General features: G+C 35.3%; 1 protein-coding gene across 4 annotated transcripts in view; it reads left to right on the top strand.

Moving 5' to 3' along the window:
• Positions 1–22,169, top strand: part of Med23 (mediator complex subunit 23) — a 44,057-nt gene that overhangs the window by 4,687 nt on the left and 17,201 nt on the right. Inside the window, exons 6-18 of one of the 4 annotated variants that reach the window (XM_042669818.1) lie at positions 381–479; positions 1,247–1,348; positions 2,003–2,072; positions 3,601–3,713; positions 6,123–6,218; positions 6,756–6,773; positions 11,829–12,026; positions 13,105–13,248; positions 15,510–15,655; positions 16,898–17,143; positions 18,824–18,966; positions 20,270–20,444; positions 21,491–21,654. In XM_042669818.1, coding sequence (XP_042525752.1) covers positions 381–479; positions 1,247–1,348; positions 2,003–2,072; positions 3,601–3,713; positions 6,123–6,218; positions 6,756–6,773; positions 11,829–12,026; positions 13,105–13,248; positions 15,510–15,655; positions 16,898–17,143; positions 18,824–18,966; positions 20,270–20,444; positions 21,491–21,654 — 1,714 coding nt within the window. Of the gene's footprint in view, positions 1–380; positions 480–1,246; positions 1,349–2,002; positions 2,073–3,600; positions 3,714–6,122; positions 6,219–6,755; positions 6,774–11,825; positions 12,027–13,104; positions 13,249–15,509; positions 15,656–16,897; positions 17,144–18,823; positions 18,967–20,269; positions 20,445–21,490; positions 21,655–22,169 lie in introns of all 4 variants that reach the window. The other 3 variants (XM_042669132.1, XM_042670925.1, XM_042670389.1) reach the window with 3 other exon arrangements.

Here is a 22,169-nt window from a genome sequence, read left to right as displayed (position 1 = left end):
AGTTTATCCAAGTCCTATTCCAATAGGTGTTACTCACAGTTCAGTTTATCCAAGTCCTGTTCCAATACGATTCTGCCCATGGCATAAGCTAAGCTTTTTTGAGTCTTTGTAACAATGGAAACTAATGTTCTAAGGACTAAAAATGTTTGAGAGAATGTAGAAAATGTATTTATAACTGACTTCGTTTACTCATTGCATGGCAATCTTTAGCATCTGTTTTGGAACATGAATCTTGTGTTTCAGCGTAAGAGACTTAAATGTTAACACTGACCCAGAAAACAGTGGTACAATCTTAGAGAGTATATCCTGAAACCTTTAGATATCTAACACAGGGGACATTATTTAGTTTTCAACTATATCTTTTCCTCCCCATATGTCAGGGTGTTCGAGATCTCTTAAAAGTGATTTTGGAGAAAATCTTGACAATTCCTAATACAGTAAGCTCTGCAGTTGTACAGCAGCTTCTGGCAGCAAAAGAGGTAATTTATACACTTCTGACATTCATTTATCGTAATCTGAATCTAGCTTTGTTGAGGTCCTTTTTAAATTTATCATAATTCATAAAAAGTTCCATTTCCTTTCAGGCTGTTTAATACAGATTACTCCACATCTTACTTCGTGTGTGTGTGATTTTTAAGTAGACTAGACCTTGTTATCTGGGTATATGGTTCCAAAGAAACCACTGCTGAGGGAAAACTGTGAGTGCTTACGATACACAGAGCTCAGTACTGTCCTGTGAATGTGTGATTCCTTTTTTCCTATATCTTTGCCCAACCTGCAATAGACCTAAAGTTTTTGTCTTTAACATTAATTTATGCATATTAACTTTTACCTTGCTTTTTGGGCACCCGCTGATTTAGGGGAGGCAGATTTTTCACAAAAGAACAGAGAAAACACTCAACAGATAAAAAGGAAGATTCAACACAGCTGACAATAATGTACTGATAGAGATTCTCCACAGAAAACATAGGAATTAAAATTTTTTGTTTTCAAAATTTCTTTTGATTTTTTCATTTTTCTACAACTCGGCCTAAAGCACATGTAATAAACATGCAGATTAGGTGGGCTTATATTAGATTTCTTAAGTTTATTTCTCCTAATTAACTGAAGGTGTCTTTCAGTTAACATTTGTCAAAAAATATTATCTGCTTTTTAACATCCTTTTTGTTGTTATTACCTCTGCTGTATTTAAAGATCTTATATATGGGACTAGTCAAGAAAAGCACCACTCTTTTGTTTTTCTTAGGTTATAGCATATATCTTAGAAAGAAATGCCTGCTTATTACCAGCCTATTTTGCAGTCACAGAGATCAGGAAACTGTATCCTGAGGGAAAACTTCCACATTGGGTATGTTTTACCTTTTCCACAAATTTTAGTAGAAATTTTTATTTTAAAATTTATATCTTTTTTGTTTCTATGCTTAAAAAAGGTTTTAGTTAGGATTTCTTATAACACTGTAAACGTAGAGAGAAATAGAAAAGAAAAGAGTAACATTTCCTACTTTCCATGTAGCTCAGGCAGACAAATCCAAGACTTCTATATTTGTTAACTGCAAAAAGCAGGAAGTGAGGTGTGGTTGAATGGTAGAGTGTTATACTAGCCAAGGGAGAGCGTGATGCCCCTTAGTTCAAGTCCCATTACTGGCATTAAAATGAGTAAAAAAAGACTGCTTACCTTTTTAAAAGGATACTGTTCTTTAGATAATATGTATGTTTTTTTCATTTCTTACTAAGACAGTTTTCATACTATATGTTAAAAAAATACAGGTTCATCAGTAATCTCAGGATATTGTGGATGACTTACTTTAATTTAGAAATAGGTAGACTGGTAAGTGAATCTTTTAGAGGAAGAAAAAAAGAACTCATCTCTGAGGAATTGTTCTATGCCAAGCATTTCTAATTCTTTATATATATATTATTTAATCTAGATAAAAATCACTATTCAAGGTATAGGTTTGATTTTTATATATATATATATTTTTTTTCTTCCTTTTATTTTTAGTTACTTGGAAACCTAGTGTCAGACTTTGTGGATACCTTCAGGCCCACAGCAAGGATAAACTCCATTTGTGGTAGGATTTTAATTCAACTATGTTTAATTGTACCTACTTTTTAGTGATCTGACTTGAAAAATGCTAAAAGATAGTGTTGTATGCATGTGTATGTATGGTTGCCTGTCATTGAGTGGGAGCTTCATAATAGTAGTCTTGTATTCAGGTACTTTGTGTAGAAAAAAAATTGTCTCTGTAAAGTAGGTCTAATTTCAGATAAAAACCACTGAAGAAGTTGAGTTTCCTGGTAATTAGAAACACTTTAAAGTTTATTTACTCTTCCATTTCTCTTTCTCTTTTTTTTTTGTTGTTGTTGGTCGTGGGGCTTGAACTCTGGGCCTGGGCACTGTCCCTCAGCTCTTCAGCTCAAGGCTAGCCTAGCGCTCTACAGTTTGAGCCATAGCACCACTTGCAGTTGGTTTTTTTTTTCTTTTGGTCAGTCATGGGGCTTGAACTCTGGGCCTGGGCACTGTCCCTCAGCTCTTCAGCTTATGGCGAGTGCTCTACTGCTTGAGCGACAGCACCACTTCCAGTTTTCTAGTGGTTATTGGAGATAAGAGTCTCATGGACTTTCCTGCCTGGGCTGGCTTTGAATCACGATCCTCAGATCTCAGCCTTCTGAGTAGCTAGGATTACAGGCGTGTAATAAACAGCATCTGGCTGTTTATTTTTTTGTTTGTTTGTTCTTTAAAAAATAGCCATGTGATCTGACAGTCTTTGTAGTGCCCAAACATATTTTTCAATTATTTTAGACATCACAGTGACCTCAGACTGCTATTTATTCAAAGATGGCTTATTGAGTACTGCTTTTATGCCAGTGCTGTTTTAGACACTGAATATACAGTAATAAGCTAAAGAAGATGACACACAGGTAATCCTGAGTGGTCTAGTTTATAACTGAGTGGATTTGATGAATTATGGAAGTGAAGCAGATTTTGAGAAGGATGATGTTGAGTTCATTTGAAGAACATGGGGTGCCTGGGACATATATGTGACAATTTATTAGTTGGATTTGTTAGCTGATGGATCTCTCTCCCTATATATATGGGCATGGCTATATCTATATATAATACATTTTATATATATATACACCTATGTATATATATGTGTGTATATATATGTATATATGCGTTACATCTAAGGTCTTGGTCATCCTGCATAAAATTTATCAAGTTAACAAATCATAGATGTCAAACTTTATCTTGTAAATATTTTAAGCTTTGTGGACAACACAGTCTACAGCACTACTCAGCTCTACTTTTACAACTAGAGATGGCAGGCTAGATTTGACCCCCAGGTTGTAGTTTGGTCACCTCTGCCCTAGACACATGGGCAAAATACAGCTCTTTCTGGTTTTGAAGACATAAATTTTGTGTTCAACCATTTAGAAGAAGTAGAGTCAAAGGGAATTCCCACATTTTGTCTTATTAATACATTTCCGAAACATTTTTAAACCAGTGCCTAGTTCAGAATACATATTTGTGGAATGAGTAAAGTACCTGGCATTTCTGTAATCACAAGCATTTAAATACATTTTGAATCTATACAGGTCGCTGCAGTCTTCTTCCAGTTGTAAATAACTCAGGTGCTATTTGTAATTCATGGAAATTGGACCCTGCAACTCTACGTTTTCCTTTGAAAGGCCTTCTACCATATGATAAGGTATGTTGCTAAATGTAATGAAACTTGTTATTCTTCAGATATTCTTCATCTTAGATTGTAAGGTATGTGATGCTAGATCACCTCTTTATATCCTGCAGAAGTAAATTTTAAAAGAAGATATTTGATTTCTCATGCTATGCCCTAATCCACATATACCCTGTGGTTTGTGGGCCTTGTGGTCCACTCCTGGCAAAGTACTTGGACATAGAAAACATTTTTCATTGATTTCTTACTGTTAAAAAGTGGAAGAGCCAGGCTTTGAACACAGGCTGATTCCAGGATCTTCATTCTTAACTCCTATGCTATATATTCATTTGTCCTCCACAAACTTGGAAATAGTGTTTATATTTACCATTGTAAGAAAGTGTTTGGTAACTGCCTTGAAATTCCTTCCTTTACCACTTCTTCTAAACCTTTGCATTAGTAAGAATTATTAATTGAATTGATACTTTGAGAATATAGTTACACTTCTTACAACTGTGTCCATATTTTGAACTAGCTCTTGTTCCATGTAACATATATAGTTTGGCTATTCTGTTTTAAAATGATCTAAGAAATCTTTAAAACTAGTACTTGAAATAAATACTGATGCATCCAGTTATTTTGCTATTAAAACTAGGAAAAGAGCTAACATTTCTAATAACTGAGATGAATTGAAAGAGGCTACAGGCTGATAGGGTTAAAAGATAAAACAATTTTTATTTTTATTTTTTTGTTAGTCATGGGACTTGAACTCAGGGCCTAGGTGCTGTCCCTGAGCTTTTTTGCTCAAGGCTAATGCTATACCACTTTAAACCACAACTCTGATTCAGTTTTTAATTGGAGATAAGAGTCTCTGGGTCTTTCTTACTGGGCCTGTCTTCAAACCACAAATCCTCTGATCTCATCCTCCTAAGCAGCTTAGACTACAGGTATGAGCCACCAGAACTCAGAAAGACAAAAGAATTTTAAGAAATTTAATGCAGTAATGGCTCTAAGGTTTTGACCTCACAATTGTAATAGTCCAGATTTAAAATATTACCTTAAATAATCAGCATATAATGTTTTCCTTCCTTTCCTTTTCTCCTTCCCTCCCTCTTTTCCTTCCTCTTTCCTCCCTCCCTTCCTTCCTTCCAAGACACATTAAAAAAAAAGCTAATGTTTTTTTAAATTATACTTAAACTTTCCATTGAGAGTATCAAGACATTCTCCAAGAAAATAGAAGTAAAAGTAATGTGTTAATAGGAAACTATTAGAATAACTCAAAAATTGCCTGGCATTCATGAAATAATTAGAATAAATGTAGAATGAAATCTTTTATATATTTAATAAATACAAGATAATATTTTAAAATTGATATGGTTTAACTATAAGCCAGCTAAATGAACACAGGTAAGAACACACACAAATAACTATCTTTTCTGTAAGTTCATACATTTAAGTGCCATTAAAACTATTTTGACAATCTGTTCAGGAAATAAGGAACTGAGCAGCTCGTATTCAATATATATTGGATAAACTTTCAAGTTAACACTTAGATATAATGGCTGTAAAGGCTGAAAGAAATTCTTTTATTTATTTTTACTTTTTTGTGTCAGTCTTAGGCATTAAATCTGGGCATGTGAACTGCCCCTGAGCTTTTGTACTCAAGGCTAGTGCTCTACCACTCGAGCCACAGCTCTACCTCTTGCTTTTTGTTGGTTAATTAAAGATAAGAGTCTCACAGGATTTCCTGCCCAGGCTGGCTTTGAACAGCTATTTTCCAATTTCAGCCTCCTGATTACAGGTCTGAGCCACCAGAACCCAGCCTCTTCTCCCGTTTATAAACAGTGTTTGGTGGGTTTCATTGTGCTCTATTCATGTACACATGTGTAGCACCCTTCAATCTCATTTACCCGCTTTTTATTTTATAAACTGAGTTTGTTTATCGGAACTTGTAGACCTAGAAGTGATGTTGAAAATTGGCTGTGAAAAGTTTTTGCAGAAAGGAAGCAAAGATTTTAATGAAGCTTCTGTATGTCTTAGAACTATGATCACATATGATAAAAAAAAGTATGTATTCATGTACTTTAAAATTGACACAATAAAGTTGACATTTTAGAGTACGACTCTGATATGGAAAGATGTAAACATTTTAGGGTCTCAGAAAAAAGTAAGAAGTGTACTGGGTAAGTGGGATGAAAAGACCTGGTTCTCATGTCTTTTTGCTTGTATGTAACCTTGAACAAATCTCTTCACCTCAGTTTTCAAATGAGGGGTGGGAATAGATTATGTGTAAGTACTAAAATCCTATTTTTTTCCACTAGATTCTGCCTACTATGGGAAGGTAATAAGTACCTTGGAAGATTTTTTTAATCTCAATTTCAAATAATTTGCATTAACATTTATGTTGATCTTGAAGCATAATATTTTTTATTATTTTCTTTAAAGGATCTGTTTGAACCACAGACTGCTTTGTTGAGATATGTATTGGAGCAGCCTTATTCCAGGGATATGGTCTGCAATATGCTAGGTTTAAATAAGCAGGTACTGTACTATGCCGGAAATCAATAAAATCTGCATAGAATCTGCACTATTCTTTTCTCTTTTCTTTGCTATAGCTAACTGAGCAAAACAGTTAAAGACTGATGACTTTTAGTATATAGTTCATTAAATAATGTATTGTTTCTATCATTTATATATTGCCTTAAGAATGTTTAATTATAAAGGAAGTATTTTTAAAGTTGATTTGTTTTGCATTGCTTTTTTTTCTATAAGGCCAGTTTCAAGTATACCTTTTGCCAGAGAAACCTACACATGACTTAACCATACTTTTTTTTTTTTTTTTTTTTGCTTGGGTGTCTATTTTTGTAACCCTTGGTATCTACACTGTGGCCTCGATGCTGACTTTTTTTTTCTCCTTTTTGGTGTGTGTGTGTTTTTGGTGGTTTAACATGTGGGAGGGTTTATGCTGACTCTGGGTTCCTTGAGGCTGGCCTCATAGTCACTGTTTTGTCTTTTCTTTTTTTCTTCCTTTATTTTTGTTCTGTCCTGTCTTGCCCTGCCCATCCTCCAATGCTCTAGACCTTGAACATTGCTCAGGTATGTCCACAACCTTACTGTTGTATTGTGACTAACGATACGCTGGCCGCTTTGTAACCACTGATTCCATTTAGAGAGTACGCGTACGGTCGGGGCTTGAAATTGGCAGGACCATGCTGAGACCAAGGCCACTAAAAAAATTTCTTCTTGGGATATGAGAGTTATTTTTGGTGGATGGTTTTTCTTTTTGGGTTTTTGGTTTTTTGTGTTTTTTTTGTGTTTTTTTTTTTTTTTTTTTTGGTGTTTGTTTTTTTCCTTTTTTTTCTTTTCACTTTTTTTTTTTTTTTTAAGAGAGACAACACCTGGCACTCAGTGAAGCCTGTCACTTTTTGATGGGCTGTTTTTCTTCCCACTCCATTTTACCGTTTTTTATACTTTAGAGCTTAAGCTAGCCTGATGGAATGTTCACAGATGGAAAGAGTTGTAGCCTCTTAACTTTCCATACAATGAAGACAAACAAGGTAAACAACAAATACATTGCCTTGCCTTAAAACAAAGACAAATTAAAAACAGAAATAAAGAAAAGAAAAGAAAGCATTTTAATAGAGATACGCTGCTTTTAAAAAGTTGGAGTGGTAAGCTTTATACAGGGAAGGATTTTTGGCAACCTGGGGATTGACTATGAAATGTCATGCTCTTAGGTGACCCCACACCTCTTGACAAACACCCTTCTTTGTCAGTCTTTGCCAGATGTGTCCTCCTAGAGTGAACTCTTCTCAGTTGCAGCTCACTTACTGCAAGGGGAAAAAACACTCTGGCTATACTTTGTATGCCAAACTCTTATATAGTCCCAAGTCTGTTTCAGGACTTCTGACCGTTGAGATTTTAAGCAAAATAGTGGTTCCAAGTTATTTTTCTTAAAAATTTTTGAGCCCAGCATATTAAAATAGAGCACCTTTTTGACTTTAAAAAGACGTTCTTGTCTAGGTTACATAAAATAGCGTTACTGTTTGCAATACTATAGTGAAGGTTGTGCCAGTGCTTCCATTTATAAAGCCCTATTTTTAAGGACATATAGCTTGGCCATAAAACTTGCTCAGTGTTGAAACTTTGCATGCCAAACCTCACCCTAGAAGCAGTATCTCTTATTATTTTGAGTTATTTTCTTCTGAAAAACATACCAAGTTTCCTTGTTTGGACAAAACCCTTTGTACATGTGAAACTGAAGCTGCTTCACTACCAGAGTTATCTGACAGTTACCTCATAGAATCTGTCACTTTAACATCTTAAAAACCAAGTCATTAATTCTTACCAACTTTCACTTGAGTTAGAGGTAAGTATTTAGCTAACTTTGGAAGAATGCTTCATGCCATGTCTTAAAACTTATTTCCACAATGAACTTTCAAGTCATACTTGACTCAGTATTTTTTCAGTTTGCTGGATAAATGTACACATAGTTACTAGAGCTGCAAGTACTTTCCCCCAGACATTGTTAGTTATCGATAGCTTTTTTTTTTACTTATGGGGGGGGCAGCTCGCAAAGTGGAAATTGACAAACTGACTCCAAGAAGAGTACTTCTGATCATTTCAGTAACAAGTTTCAACATACAAAAAGTTTATGACTAAGACATAAATCCATAAAAAATAAAGTTTATAATGGAAATGCTGACAGAACATTATTAGTATTGGTCCCACTGTAGTGTAAACATTGTCAAAATTTCACAATTCATCAGTAATTGTTTTCATAGGAAACTAGTGAGGGGACTTGTAGAGGGAAGAGTATATATTGTCTTCATATATTATTTTGATCTAGAAGGTAGCATACAAAATAAGGGCACAGTATAAAAAGTATATGATTAAAAGTAACTTAACCATCTTATCACATCTTTTTATCATTGCGGAACTATAACCTGTACTATACTTTCTTATCTTTTCTCTGGCAGTGCAATAATTTACTTAAAGCTTAAACCTTTTTAAGACCTGTCCATATTGCATTTTCCAGTAGGAATTGGGCTGTAGTTTATTCTAAAATTGGTTGCATTCAGAAGGTTGTAAATAGCCCAGTTCTATGGTCAGCAAGATGGAGTGTTGGACTTAAACTTACAGTGGAAGAATCTTGTGTTAGGTGTTTATATGAGAGTTTGTATTTCCTTTCTCCTGAATATAATGATCACAAATCACATACACTCCTCTAGCTGTTGCTTGCTCTTATGAACTCCAGCTACTAATCACTCAGTTCTTTGAAATAACCTTTTAAGTTAATACCTGGCATAGGGCTTTGGTTCTGATTGGCAGTTTCCTTGGTTTTAAAGCAGTAAGTGGTAGATAGCATTGAGAGAGGTATTTTTTTCTCCCTATTTGTTCTGAATAGATACTATTTTAACATTGATTTAGAGCCCTGAAGCAATGAGTTAGAATTAGCTTAAGGCTTCTAGGTATGGTATATTGAATTTTTTTATTACAAAAGCAGTGCTAGAACTGGTCATGGGAAATGTCAAGTGCCACTCCATGAGAGAATAGGAGACAGACTGAAAAGCATTCTTGCTCATTAATTGAAATAGTTCTGGGATAGAAACAGGGACATAGTGAAGTTGGTGTTGATGTTTTCATTCTGTGTACTCGATTTCCAGCTTTTCTCAAAACTGAAAATTTAAACTAAAATTCCAATACAGTTTGAACTATTACATTGAAGCAGAATTGTTAAAATACTGAATTTAGGTATTTTCACTGTTAAAATATGTTAAAACTAAATATGCACATGGAAATGATTAAACTAAAAATTCAACTTTATATTTCAATATTTTGGAGCCTAAAATTTAGAATACTTTCAGAAAGGAAGATAGGCTGGTCATTGCCCTAACATCTGTTAACTTATAGAATTATCTTAGCTAATGATTGATTAAACTTTACTTGTAAATCACTAAATTGTTTTAGAAATGTTCATTTGATCTACTTTATAAAACAATCTGCCATGTAGTGAAATCTTCACTTTAATATACCATTTTTCAATCATTTAAAACTAAAGAAAACAGTACTTGAAAGTGGCAGTACACTATTTTATATTTAAATCTTTTCCTTTTGATATTACTAAAATTGGCACATAGACAAAACAAGTTTAATGTTATTGTTAAACTTGGTCTGAAAAAAGGTCCTTGGCTTTAACCAGAAACACCTGGGAAATTTACAGTTAAGCCTGATAGGTGTTCTGTTTAACCATCAGGGCATTAGGTATAATACAGATTCCTGATGGGTTTAGTTCTTATCAGAAAGATTGGAGGTAGTGGTGAATCATGACGTGTTTAATGACCATCAGTTTTATCTGTAAGTTTCCTAATTGTTCTGTGTCAAAATTTTATTTTTGATACTCCCCTTTAAACTGTTAACTATACCATCAGGGTATGCCTAAAAAAAGTAGGTAAAATTAAAAAAAAAATTTTTTTAAACAGCTAATACTAAAAGGGAAGCTCCAAAGTGACTCAGGTGCTAAATTCCAATTTTATTTAGTCTGTTCTTTTTTCCTTGGTGGAAAGCCACAGAGGATGGAACAATAGATGACAAATTGGTTAGTCTCCAAACATGGAAGCAAATTCCCATCACTAGTGAAAAATTCCTACTGGAAACCTTGGCTTTACTTCTTTTCCCAATTTTTTTCTGACTCTTGTATACTTTGAATGATCTCACTCTAAATTTGTGTTGTCTGAAACATTCCTTAGGTTGTTGGTGGTTGGCAGAACTAGTGAATTTCAAGCCCTGTACACAGTAGTTTTGCATGCTGACTTTAAGAAATAGTCTGTAGTGTTGTCTGTTGCACTTTGCTCTGCTTCATAATGATAAGTACATTTGGAGGAAAGTACTGTAGTCTCAACTGGTGTTAATATTGCTACTTGTAAACCTGTAATGTGGTTGAACTGTGATCATGGCATTGTGTTTTTGAAATAATATGAAATGACCATTGATGCTTACCGTTTTGGATAGATGTTTGTTCTCCCTGCATGCTTGAAGAAAGTGCAGCTGTATTAGAGCTTTACAACTTGGAGCTGGCAAAGAGCATGCGAAAGAGGGGATGCAGTCCATTATGTTATGTTGATTCCCAGATTTGTCCCCATTTTTCATTTTTTCTGAAATTGAAGAATTCATATCCCTTTTTCATGGCAAAAGACTGATTATTACATCTAACGTTTAGGGGGCAGCATCTATATTATATATTACAAATTGTATTCACTGGAAAGGCTTCCTGCTGCCTGCTACTAAGGAATACAATGTATTCAGAAAGGGAAGATCAAAGTGGCTTTTAAAATATGGCTTTACATACTTCTTTGGTAAAAGTATATTTTAAAAATTACTTTTGAAAAGTACAAATCTTTTTGCCTCTAGAAAGGGAAGTTGCATTTTCATTGTTAGTGTTTAAGCCAGTTCTTTTTTCTTATTTTAGATTTTAAAATGGTCTAATTTAAAATTAAAGCTGCATTATGTTTAACTTCCCAGGTGAGGAAGAGCAGAGATTGACATTGAAATTACTTTTAATAGTGGACAAAGTTTCCATTTTAGTATTAAGATTATTGCCACACATTGAAAACAAACATAGGATAATCTCAACAATTATTTTGTTCTATCTCTGTTTACATGGTTATATAAACTTGGAGATGTTTCCTTAAAACACATAGATTCACATACTGCTTTGTTGGCTCTTTGTCAATATTTGATCCTTGGAAATGCAGGGGTTCAGCTTTTTAGTTCAATTACAAAATGAATACTGCTTTCCCCATTCATATCCCTTTTAGAGTATTACCTTTTTCCAAAGGGCAAAGAGCAGAATTTCCTACTGTGCTTTGAATGTTTTGTCAAATTGAAACAACAAAACCTGGTACTTGAAAAATCAAAAGTTAGAGGTCTGTTTTGTGGAAGCTCTGAAGACATTTTTTTCCTGTAACTCATCCTCTATGATAATGTGACATGATGCAGCTTTAATATGCTAAATCTAACCTTAACTTCTTAAGTTCAACTTCATTCCATGCTTCTCAGCCTCTTGTTAACAATTATGCCCATTAACTGGTAACTTCTGAAACTAACCGGGAGGCTTTTGGAATACTGTATTTAATCTCTGCCCTATAGCAGAAGCAGCGCTGCCCTGTGCTGGAAGACCAGCTGGTGGACCTGGTGGTGTACGCCATGGAGCGGTCTGAGACCGAGGAGAAGTTTGACGATGGGGGAACAAGCCAACTCCTTTGGCAGCATCTTTCCAGTCAGCTCATTTTCTTTGTGCTTTTCCAGTTTGCCAGTTTCCCACACATGGTCCTTTCTCTTCATCAGAAGGTATGTCCCAGGTGTCTTGAGTCAGAACCACTTCCCCAGTGACTATTCATTTTCCACCAGTTTGAGCACTGCTTAGTGATTTTAACAGAGGCAGAAGTTGGGAAAGAAACTTTTTCCAAAAGTCGTTAAAATTCTTTGTCACCCTACTTCTCCCCCACTACTGGTTTCTGATATGATCTCCAATAAACTAGGGAAGTGTTTTATCACAATTAGTCTTTGGGAATTTTAAGTTAAAAAAACAAAACCTGGTATAGTAAAATTTTTTACAATTTTTTTATTGTGATTAAGTGATTACATAAATTTCACAAATTTCACAGTATTGTGGGATAGCGATATTTAGTTCAAGTCACACATTCTAATGATGAAGTATTTTTAATAAAAATTAACCATATTGACTTTGGTTCTTATGCACACAAGACCAATTGAATCCTTTTCAGAAACATTGACTTTTGATACCTGTTGTGAGAGTAGAACCAAAACATATACAATATGAAAATAATTTAGCTGGCTATACATGATATATCCTGAATTCAGACTAATAACTAAGCAACAAATCTTGAGACCAGAAACCAAGTGCCAGTTAGCTTTTCATCATTATAACAGAACCTAAGTAACTTAAAAGGAAGACAGGGCTGGATGTTGGTGGCTCACTCACACCTGAAGTCCTAGCTACTCAGGAGGCTGAGATATGAAGATTGTGGTTCAAAGCCAACTTTGACAGAAAAGTGGAGTGGCTTAATTGGTAGAGTGATAGCACTGAGCATAAGTGCTCAGGCAGTGCCCAGGCCTGGAGTTCTGACCCCAGAATGGGTACAAAAATAAAGAAAAAGGAAGAAAGGTTTCTTTTGGCTCAGAAGTTTCAGTCTGTGGTTTCTTGTCTCCTTGCCTTTGGACCTATGGTGAGACTATGTCTCAGGAGCACCAGACTTTAACAGATGAACCTTTGGGAGACATTTAGGACTCTAGCCATAACACCAGGGTTTTCATAAAAGAGAACAAAAAAACAAAACCCAGAACTCTGTTCAGTCATTTCTTTTAAGTAATTGTATGTGCACTTGTACTTAAATATCTTTTACAGTTAGCAGGGCGAGGCCTGATTAAAGGCAGAGATCATCTGATGTGGGTTCTCCTGCAGTTCATTTCTGGAAGCATTCAGAAAAATGCACTTGCTGATTTTCTCCCCGTCATGAAACTCTTTGATCTTCTGTACCCAGAAAAAGAAGTAAGTTTTACTGAATATCTGACAGTGTGATGAGTGAATCAAGACTAATTTGTTAAGGATTTTCTTGTGATTTTGTGAAGACAGCACTGGAATGGGGTGAATTATTTTCTCCAGTCTTGTGACTAACCCTGATCACGCCTGAGCATTCACTTTCTTTCGACTTTAGATCACTTTATGGACAGTAAAGAAATTGAACAAAGTTTTCTAGTTTATCCTTATTCCTAGTTGACTAAGTCTGCAATTCTAAAAGCCACTAGGTTGGGAGGGATGGGTGATAACAATGAAAGGGTGACATCTATCAAAATGCATTGTACTAACAAACTGATTCTGTTGAATAGTAACTCTTTCGTATATCTGCTTAAAGATAATAAAAGTACGATTTTAAAAAAACATCAGTACAGTTTTAATCTATGCACAGCATTGAATGACTAAATGACAAGCATCTGCTTTATCTACTTTTTGTTTGTCAATTAAATGACAATATGCCCACCAGCCCTCAGTGTTCTCTTCTGTTTGCATAATATGAGAGTGCAAATGTTTGAATCACATGTAATGTGATATGTTTTGATTGATGTCATTTTTTAGAAATACAGAAATTTTTAAATGTGATTTACCAAATTTATAAAAATTAAGACTGAATAGTACAGTAAACCCTCTTGTAACCTCATCACCTAGAAATTCTTCATCTTTCCTTCTTACCTTGTTTTGTTAATGTGGGACAGTCTTAAAGCAAACTCCAGATGCCCATACCAGTTGACCTATCCACCCTGGAACTACAGTCCTAATCTCAGGTTCCTAAACTATCTCAGATATACACACCAGAATGCCCAGCTATGAGAGGGTTTAAATGGGTCTCAGAAACTTACTGCTGGGCTTCCTTGAGCCATGATCCTCTTAATCTCAGTCTGCCAACCTCTGCCTGCATAGGTTGCCTCTCTTTTGGACTGTTTGTTTTAGTCTGAGTAGGCTGTGCATCCCAGGTTGACATATAATTCTCTTGTCTCGCCCTCCACAAGTGCTGGAGTCCAGGCATAGACCACGGTTTGTTTATTCATTTAAATATATTTTTATCTAACTAGTTGTACAAAGGTGTTACACTGCTCCCTGTCAGTTTATGAGTAATCCTATTTCTCATACTTCTTTTTTATGTTCTTGAAAAGCAGATATGCCCCGCTTTCTACCTTACCCTTATTTTGTTAATTTTGTGATATATACAATGAATTCTTGATTACATTCTCCCCCCGCCTTCCCCTTCATTCGTCTACCCTCTCTCCTGACCCAACCCCCCTTGCAAGTACCTATTTCTTGGTACTTATTTTGTTGGGTTTTGACTGAATCTTTGTAAAGAATTATACTATTAAAGCTGTCTCCATGTTGAATGGCAACTCCTTTGAACAACTGAAAGATAATAAAAAAAATATTCAAAAAGGAAAAGCAGATATACTTTCAAGAGGTGTGGGCAAATGCTGATCAATAGATCCTAAGTTGCAGTGACAAACTCCTAGAGCTATAACTAGAGGAGTGCTCAAGTGGTAGAGTGCCACTTGTGAATGAAAAGGCTGAGTGAGCATTTGAGGCTCTGAATTCAAGCCCTAGTACCAGAATAAAAAAGTTGTGTTTTACAGAGTAGGGTCTGTTGCTCAGTAGTATATTACAAAATTCTAGAAGGAAGGATTTTAACTTTTTGCAGTAGAGGTTGTTATTTTACTTTGATTACACATTGTATTTATGTATCAAAACATCACATGGTACATACATAAGTGTACTATTTAATATTTTAAGGGTACAAATTACATACTAAGTAGATACATTAAAAACTAAATCTTAAATGTACAAAAATTATATATGTACCATGTAATATTTCCATATATGTATTATTGCATATTTACATATCAGTTAAGATCATTGTCCTAAAAGCTTATGTGGGACTTTTAGATTGCTGTTTATATATTTATGACATTTGATATTATTTCATAATTTTAACTTTAAAGTAAAAAACTTTTAAATGGTTTTTGTTTGAGAAGGCACTGATAGGAAAACCTTGACTCTGAAACTTTTATTTTGTTGGAAAATAAAAATACACCAGAGAGTATTGTTTAATAGTTAAATGTTATGGTTGTCAAACCTTCTGATTTGTATTATTGAGCCAAAGAAGCATGGAGGGTAAACTATCTTTGAGAAGAATATGCCAGAAAGGATTATTAAGATGCATTTAAATATTCTAATTTTTCTTAAATAATATGCTAATTGTTCTTTTTCAGTGTATCCCAGTTCCTGATATTAACAAACCTCAGTCAACTCATGCTTTTGCAATGACTTGTATTTGGATTCATCTCAATAGAAAAGCACAAAATGGTGACTCTAACCTACAGATCCCAATACCTCATTCCCTAAAGCTACATCATGAGTAAGTTATTTGTTGCTTGACAGTGTTCCTACTTAATAAGTAGTAAATTATAAACTAATACTAGTCTAAGTGTATGACCAAAGTTTGAAAATCTCCCCATACCTACTGGAGGCAAGGGTGAATATTTAATATGTTTGTCATAACAAGAGAAATTAGTTGGAAGCAGTTTCAGAAAATAGCAGAAAAACCTGTTTATACATACATTTTAGATTACATCTAATTTTTGCCCAAGTCCCCTCAAACCACAATTCTACCTCCACTTCCACATATTTGAGCTATAGATATATACCACCATAATCAGCTGGTTCTTTGAAATACAACCTCAGGAACTTTTTTGCCCAGCCTGGCCTTGAATCTGGGTTTTCCCATTTCAACATGACATGTAACTAGGAATACAGTATACATCCACACACCTTGCTTGACTTTTACAAATGAGAAGATATTTCACAATTTTTCAAGTGCTTGCAATTTATACATGATCTGAGACATCTTTCGTTCATTGTGCTTCCAAATAACATTATTTAGATAGCATGTTCCCTCTTGACTCAAAATGATACCTTTTTAAAATAGGACTGTGCTGCAGGCAGGGCATTAGGAATAGCAGAAATTCCTCTTAGAACTTGAAAGGCTTGCCAGATGTCTGCATAGGAGACCAGAAAGTAGGTTTGTTTCCACCCATTTTATGAGATAGCCATAATCATATTTTCATAGTGGTATTGCTAATGAAAGCCTGTGTTGTGTTTAAGCTGATGATAAATAGAAAAAGTTGATGGATTTGGGAGTTATTTTTTCATTCTCTGGAACTTGGCCTAAGAAAATCCTGTATATATAGCAAAAGCTTAAAAAATGTTAATAGTTTTATTCTGTTGTTTTCACAAACTATAGTATCTATGGGAATAAAAATAGTAATTACACAATGATGGAGCTTTTTGAAAATGCAAGTTAAGAGGACTAGTGATTCATGCTTGTTATCCTAGCTATCAAGAGGCTGAGATGTGAGGATTGTGGTTTAAAGCCAGCCCAGGCAGGAAAGTCTGTGAGACTCTTACCTCCAATGAAAGGCCAAAAGAACTAGAAGAGGCTCTATGGCTCTAGTGGTAGATCACTAGCCTTGAGCACAAAAATTCAAGGACAGCCCCTAGACCTGGGGCCAACACCAAAACAAAACAAAACAAAAAAAGAAGCATATTAACTTCATGTAAATCATTTTCATTTTTCTGTTGAATGTATGTGGATTTTTAGGTTTCTACAGCAGAGTCTGAGAAATAAAAGTTTACAGATGAATGACTATAAGATTGCCCTATTGTGTAATGCATATTCTACAAATTCAGAGTGTTTTACGTTACCCATGGGAGCTCTGGTGGAAACTATTTATGGAAATGGAATTATGAAAATACCTCTCCCTGGAACAAGTTGTTTGGCTTCAGGATCTATCACTCCCCTACCAATGAACCTGCTGGACTCACTGACTGTCCATGCCAAAATGAGGTATGTTCTTTCAGTTATCAGAGATTGATGGCTTCATGATTGTAGGTGTACATAATACATGTGCATACATGGTTGGTTGTTTTTTAAGACAAAAGGAATTTTGTCAATTATAGGAAGTCTAGAATATACATGTATGCGTGAAGAATAATTTTTGTAATCCTTACGTAAGAAATAAGTATGATAAAATCTTTGGGTACATATTATTAATGATTTTTTTACATGGGTAAATACGTGTTTATGCTTTCTTTTTGTTAAGAACAAAAGTGAGCTGTTTTATCATGTTTTTCTATAATAGACACTTTTGGTTCCAGTGTTTTCAAAAGAAATTTTTTGAGCTGTGCTAAATTTTTTTAGGAGGTTATACATGATGGTTCAGTCTCTTTCCCATTGTTGAACAGTGAGGTTTTATGCAATGTCTTCCTGTTATAAAGATGGTGAGACTTGCTATCTTTGTTGCAGTTGTTGTATAATTACATTCTCTGTAGAAGTTTTCTTCATTTTTATAAAATGATTTTTTGGAAGTACAATTGCTAAGTCCAGGAAAATAAAATTTTTAAGATTTTTATTGTATTCATTACAGAGACACAATTAAAATTATGTTTTTGAAAAAGATAAAATGTGCCTCTTATTGGGTACCCAGAGTGGCCAAGGTGAAATCTAGATTAGTGAAGCCTGGCACAGAGTGATGGGAAGCCAGATGTTACCACACATGAGCCAGATGTTACCACACATATGGAGAAGATTACACTGGGGAGCATGAGTCTCCATCTTTTGCCGCCACCTTAGCTGTGTTGTAAGAATACAAGCATATGTATCTCCATCTTCCAATATTCTGAGAAGGGCAAGGAATGTAGATTTTTATTTCTTTTTTTTTTTTTGTCGGTCATGGGGCTTGAACGCTGTCCCTCAGCTCTTCAGCTCAAGGCGAGCGCTCTACCACTTGAGCTACAGTGCCACTTCCGGTTTTCTGGTGGTTTTATTGGAGATAGGAGTCTCACGGTCGCTCCTGCCCGGGCTGGCTTTGAACCGCGATCCTCAGATCTCAGCCTCCTGAGTAGCTAGGATTACAGCCGTGAGCCACCAGCGCCCGGCTAGATTTTTATTTCTAACCTTGCATATTTTAAATATTGGCTCAGATTTAAAACAGTAGGCCACAGAGAACATTATGTGAGTCTCCCAAGTGAAGCATGAGTTCTAGAAGAGCTGTGTTCTTACGCAAATGTGATAGGTCATATGTTCCACTTGCATGGATAACATATCTGAGCCCTGTTGGAGCCTACCACCTGGATCTGAGCAGTAGTTTATGAAATAATTCTGTGATTTAAAAACTGTTTAATTACTCAGATGTACCTAGTTTCATATTTGAATAAGAAAAGCAGGCTAAAAGCACTCAAGCCCTTAGGATTTGCTCTCATGATTTGTGTCTTTATGAGCAGAGGAATCCCATCATGTATTTCAAGTACCTATATCCCTGGTCTGTAAGCACACAAAAATTAAGAATTCATTTCCAGTTGTACAGTATTATCACCAATTGTCCCATGCAGCTAAAAGATGTTAAATAAGTCAAGCCCATTTGAATCCTTTCAGTTCAGATTTATACTAAGTTACCTATAAGCACAGTATACTCTTTATTTTTGTAAAAAGTGGGAGTTTTATTTTCTTCTCTTTTATTCTTCTCAGCCTTATTCACAGCATTGCAACCAGGGTGATAAAACTCGCACATACCAAAAGCAGTGTGGCGTTGGCTCCAGCCCTAGTGGAAACTTACAGCCGTTTATTGGTCTACATGGAAATAGAGTCTTTGGGCATCAAAGGATTTATCAGTAAGAAAGGACTTTCTGTTATGTCTAACTATTAACAGAGTAATTAAGTTATATATGCTCATCTGTGTGGTGAGTGAACAAGTCATTGTCATCACAGAGTATCTCTGCTAACAAGGAAGACAGACAGGACTACAAATAAATGAAATAGACAAGATCTGTCAGGTAACAGTGAGTTACAGGAAAAAGCAGAGAATAGGAAGATGTGTTGCTCTTTAATGTCTGTCAGAGGAATGGGTTACAGTTTTAAGCAGCAAGGAAAGGGTAATTTGTTAGGTACTTGGTATACAAACAAATAGGACAGACATCTTTATGCAAAGATTTCTCATGAGGCAGCAATGCTGTCCTCTCTTAAGTAAGTCTAAGGCAAAAAGGTAAAAGAGTTTTTCTAGCTGCAGAAGACATTTTATAATGTCGGTTCCATATAATGCAATACTTTCTGATTCACAGTAACTTTATGCCAATACAGTACAACTTTAGTTTTATCCATAGTAACTCTTCCCAGGTAATTGGTATGAGTATAACTTATATAACTTCTTTGGAGGGAGAAGGAACATGGATAATGTAATAGAATTTTTTTTTTAATGTGAACACAATTTGGGCACAGTGATGCTTGTGGTCCTAGCTACTTAAGAGGTTGAGGGAAGAAAATTTTTAAGTCTGAGTTCAGCACCAGACTGGACAATGTCTCAAAACAAAACAAAAAACCCTAGGGCTGGGGATTAACTCAGTGGAAATGCTTGTAAACTCTGGGTTCAGTCCCTATCACTTCCATAAAAAGAAGTGGTTTATTTTTCTTTTCTTTTTTTTTCTTTTTTTTTTTTTGGTCAGTCGTGGGGCTTGAACTCTGGGCCTGGGAGCTGTCCCTTAGCTCTTCAGCTCAAGGCGAGTGCTCTACCACTTGAGCTACAGCGCCACTTCCGGTTTTCTGGTGGTTTATTGGAGATAGGAGTCTCACGGTCTCTCCTGCCCGGGCTAGCTTTGAACCGCCATCCTCAGATCTCAGCCTCCTAAGTAGCTAGTATTACAGAAGTGGTTTATTTTTCTAAAAATGTAAAAGGTAAACTGAGAAGTGAGGAAGGTTAGAAAATTTTCTTTATACCTTATCTCCTTTTACTTTCCAAGATTAACTTGAGTCTCATTTGTCAAATAAGGAAATATGAGAATATATGTGTGTTTGTATGAGTGTGTATATATGTTTTTTCATGGCCAAATTTTTATGTATTTTACTCTGTATAACTTTCTCCAGACATCCTTTGATGTGTACCTTTCAGTAACTCCTGCCACAAATTGTCCTGTTTTCCAGGTCAGCTGTTGCCTACTGTTTTCAAGTCTCATGCGTGGGGAATCCTACACACACTGCTTGAGATGTTCAGCTACCGGATGCACCATATTCAGCCTCATTATAGAGTTCAGCTGCTAAGTCATCTTCATACTTTGGCTGCAGTTGCACAAACAGACCAGAACCAACTCCATCTTTGGTAAGCTCATTGACTACTCCTTTCCTTAAGATTATTAGAAACCATATTGGGATCAAGAAACTTAATCCTCCATGTTAACCATTTTCTCATTCCTTTTTATTCCTATGTTACAAAACTCTGCTTTTTTTTCCCACAGAAAGGTTTGTGTGTATGTGTTTTAGCTCCCCCCTACTTTTTTAAAAAAAATTTAAGGCCTTAATGCTTGCTAGCAAGTCCTAGCAAGTCTTGAGCTATGTCCTAACCCCAAACTCTGTTTCTAAGGTATTGTATTTCCCATATAGGCAGAGTCCCATTTTTAATAGAAATTGGTTAAAGATAATTGAGAATTAATACTTCCAAGATCTTTATTATGTTCTAACTTAACACTTTATAATACTAGATTTACGTTGACTTTAGTTTATAGTTAAAATAGATTAAAAGAATGACAATGATCAAGATTCATTGTATTCATGTACTACTTTGTTGAATGGCAACTCCTTTGTTCAACTACTTAAAAATAAAATTACATATATGTCACAAAAAATATCACTTTGACTTTGCTTTAAAATAAGGAAGCATGCCAGTTATCCACGGCATAGTAACTCATGAGGTGATATGCAGAGGATTGTGGTTTGAAGCCTGTCTAAGCAACAAAGACTCCATCTCCAGAATAACCAATAAAAAACAAAACTGGCGGTGTAGCTCAAGTGGTAGACCACCAGTTGAGCTAGTGAGCCAAGCAAGCATGAGGCTGTTCAAGTCCTAGTACCATCAAAAAAAAAAAAAGCTCACCAGAGTTGTTTATGCTTTACAAAAGGTTTTAGTCCTGCAGGTATATAAAAAGTCAAATGATTTTCATTTTAAAATTTAGCATCTCAAGAGTTCTTAAACTAATGATCAATCTTACATAAAATTTTTTGTGTTTTTTGTGTTTTTTTTAGTTTTTGTTCTAATCAAGGAAAAGAAATGCATAGTTTGCCTGTTTTAATTAACCTGGAATTAAATTCCATAATTCTGAACTACTATCTATATCTGTTTCCCATTTCTTTTTGTTTGCCCCCTTTCAGTGTTGAGAGCACTGCATTGAGGCTCATAACAGCGTTAGGCAGCTCGGAGGTCCAGCCGCAGTTTACACGGTTCCTTAGTGATCCTAAAACTGTGCTGTCAGCGGAATCTGAAGAACTGAACCGAGCTTTGATATTGACGCTAGCCAGAGCAACTCATGTGACAGGTACAGTGACTTTGACTGAGAAAGTGTGCTTTGGTTCTGCTGCTCACTGGAGTGAGCCCATTCTCCAAAGACATTTGGTCATGGTGTTGCTATCTTTTATGTCAGTCATAGTGGAAACTCTGAACTGAGGTATACCATCCCTTAACTGGGTTGAGCTTTTTTTTAGTCATCTTCCATAACTTAAAAATAGCAGTTTCTAAGAATTTTGGTCTCAGGCTGGGAAGGTGGCTCAGTGGTAGAGTGCTTGCTTAGCATGCATGAAGCCCTGGGTTCGATTCCTCAGTACTATATATACAGAAAAAGCTAGAAATGGCACTGTGGCTCAAGTGTTGGAGTGCTAACCTTGAGCAAAAGAAGTTCAGGGACAGTGCCTAGGACCTGAGTTCAAGCCTCAGGACTGGCAAAAATAAAAAATAAAATAAATAATAAATTTAATCAAAAAATAAATAAAATAAAAATAAATAATAAATTTTAAAAAAATTTGGTCTCCTAAGAAAAAATTGCTCTAAGAAATA

Source organism: Dipodomys spectabilis, unplaced genomic scaffold (assembly GCF_019054845.1).
Source record: "Dipodomys spectabilis isolate Male_0828 unplaced genomic scaffold, ASM1905484v1 ptg000001l, whole genome shotgun sequence".
Taxonomy (NCBI): Eukaryota; Metazoa; Chordata; class Mammalia; order Rodentia; family Heteromyidae; genus Dipodomys; species Dipodomys spectabilis.
This window is presented reverse-complemented; position numbering and strand designations above follow the sequence as displayed.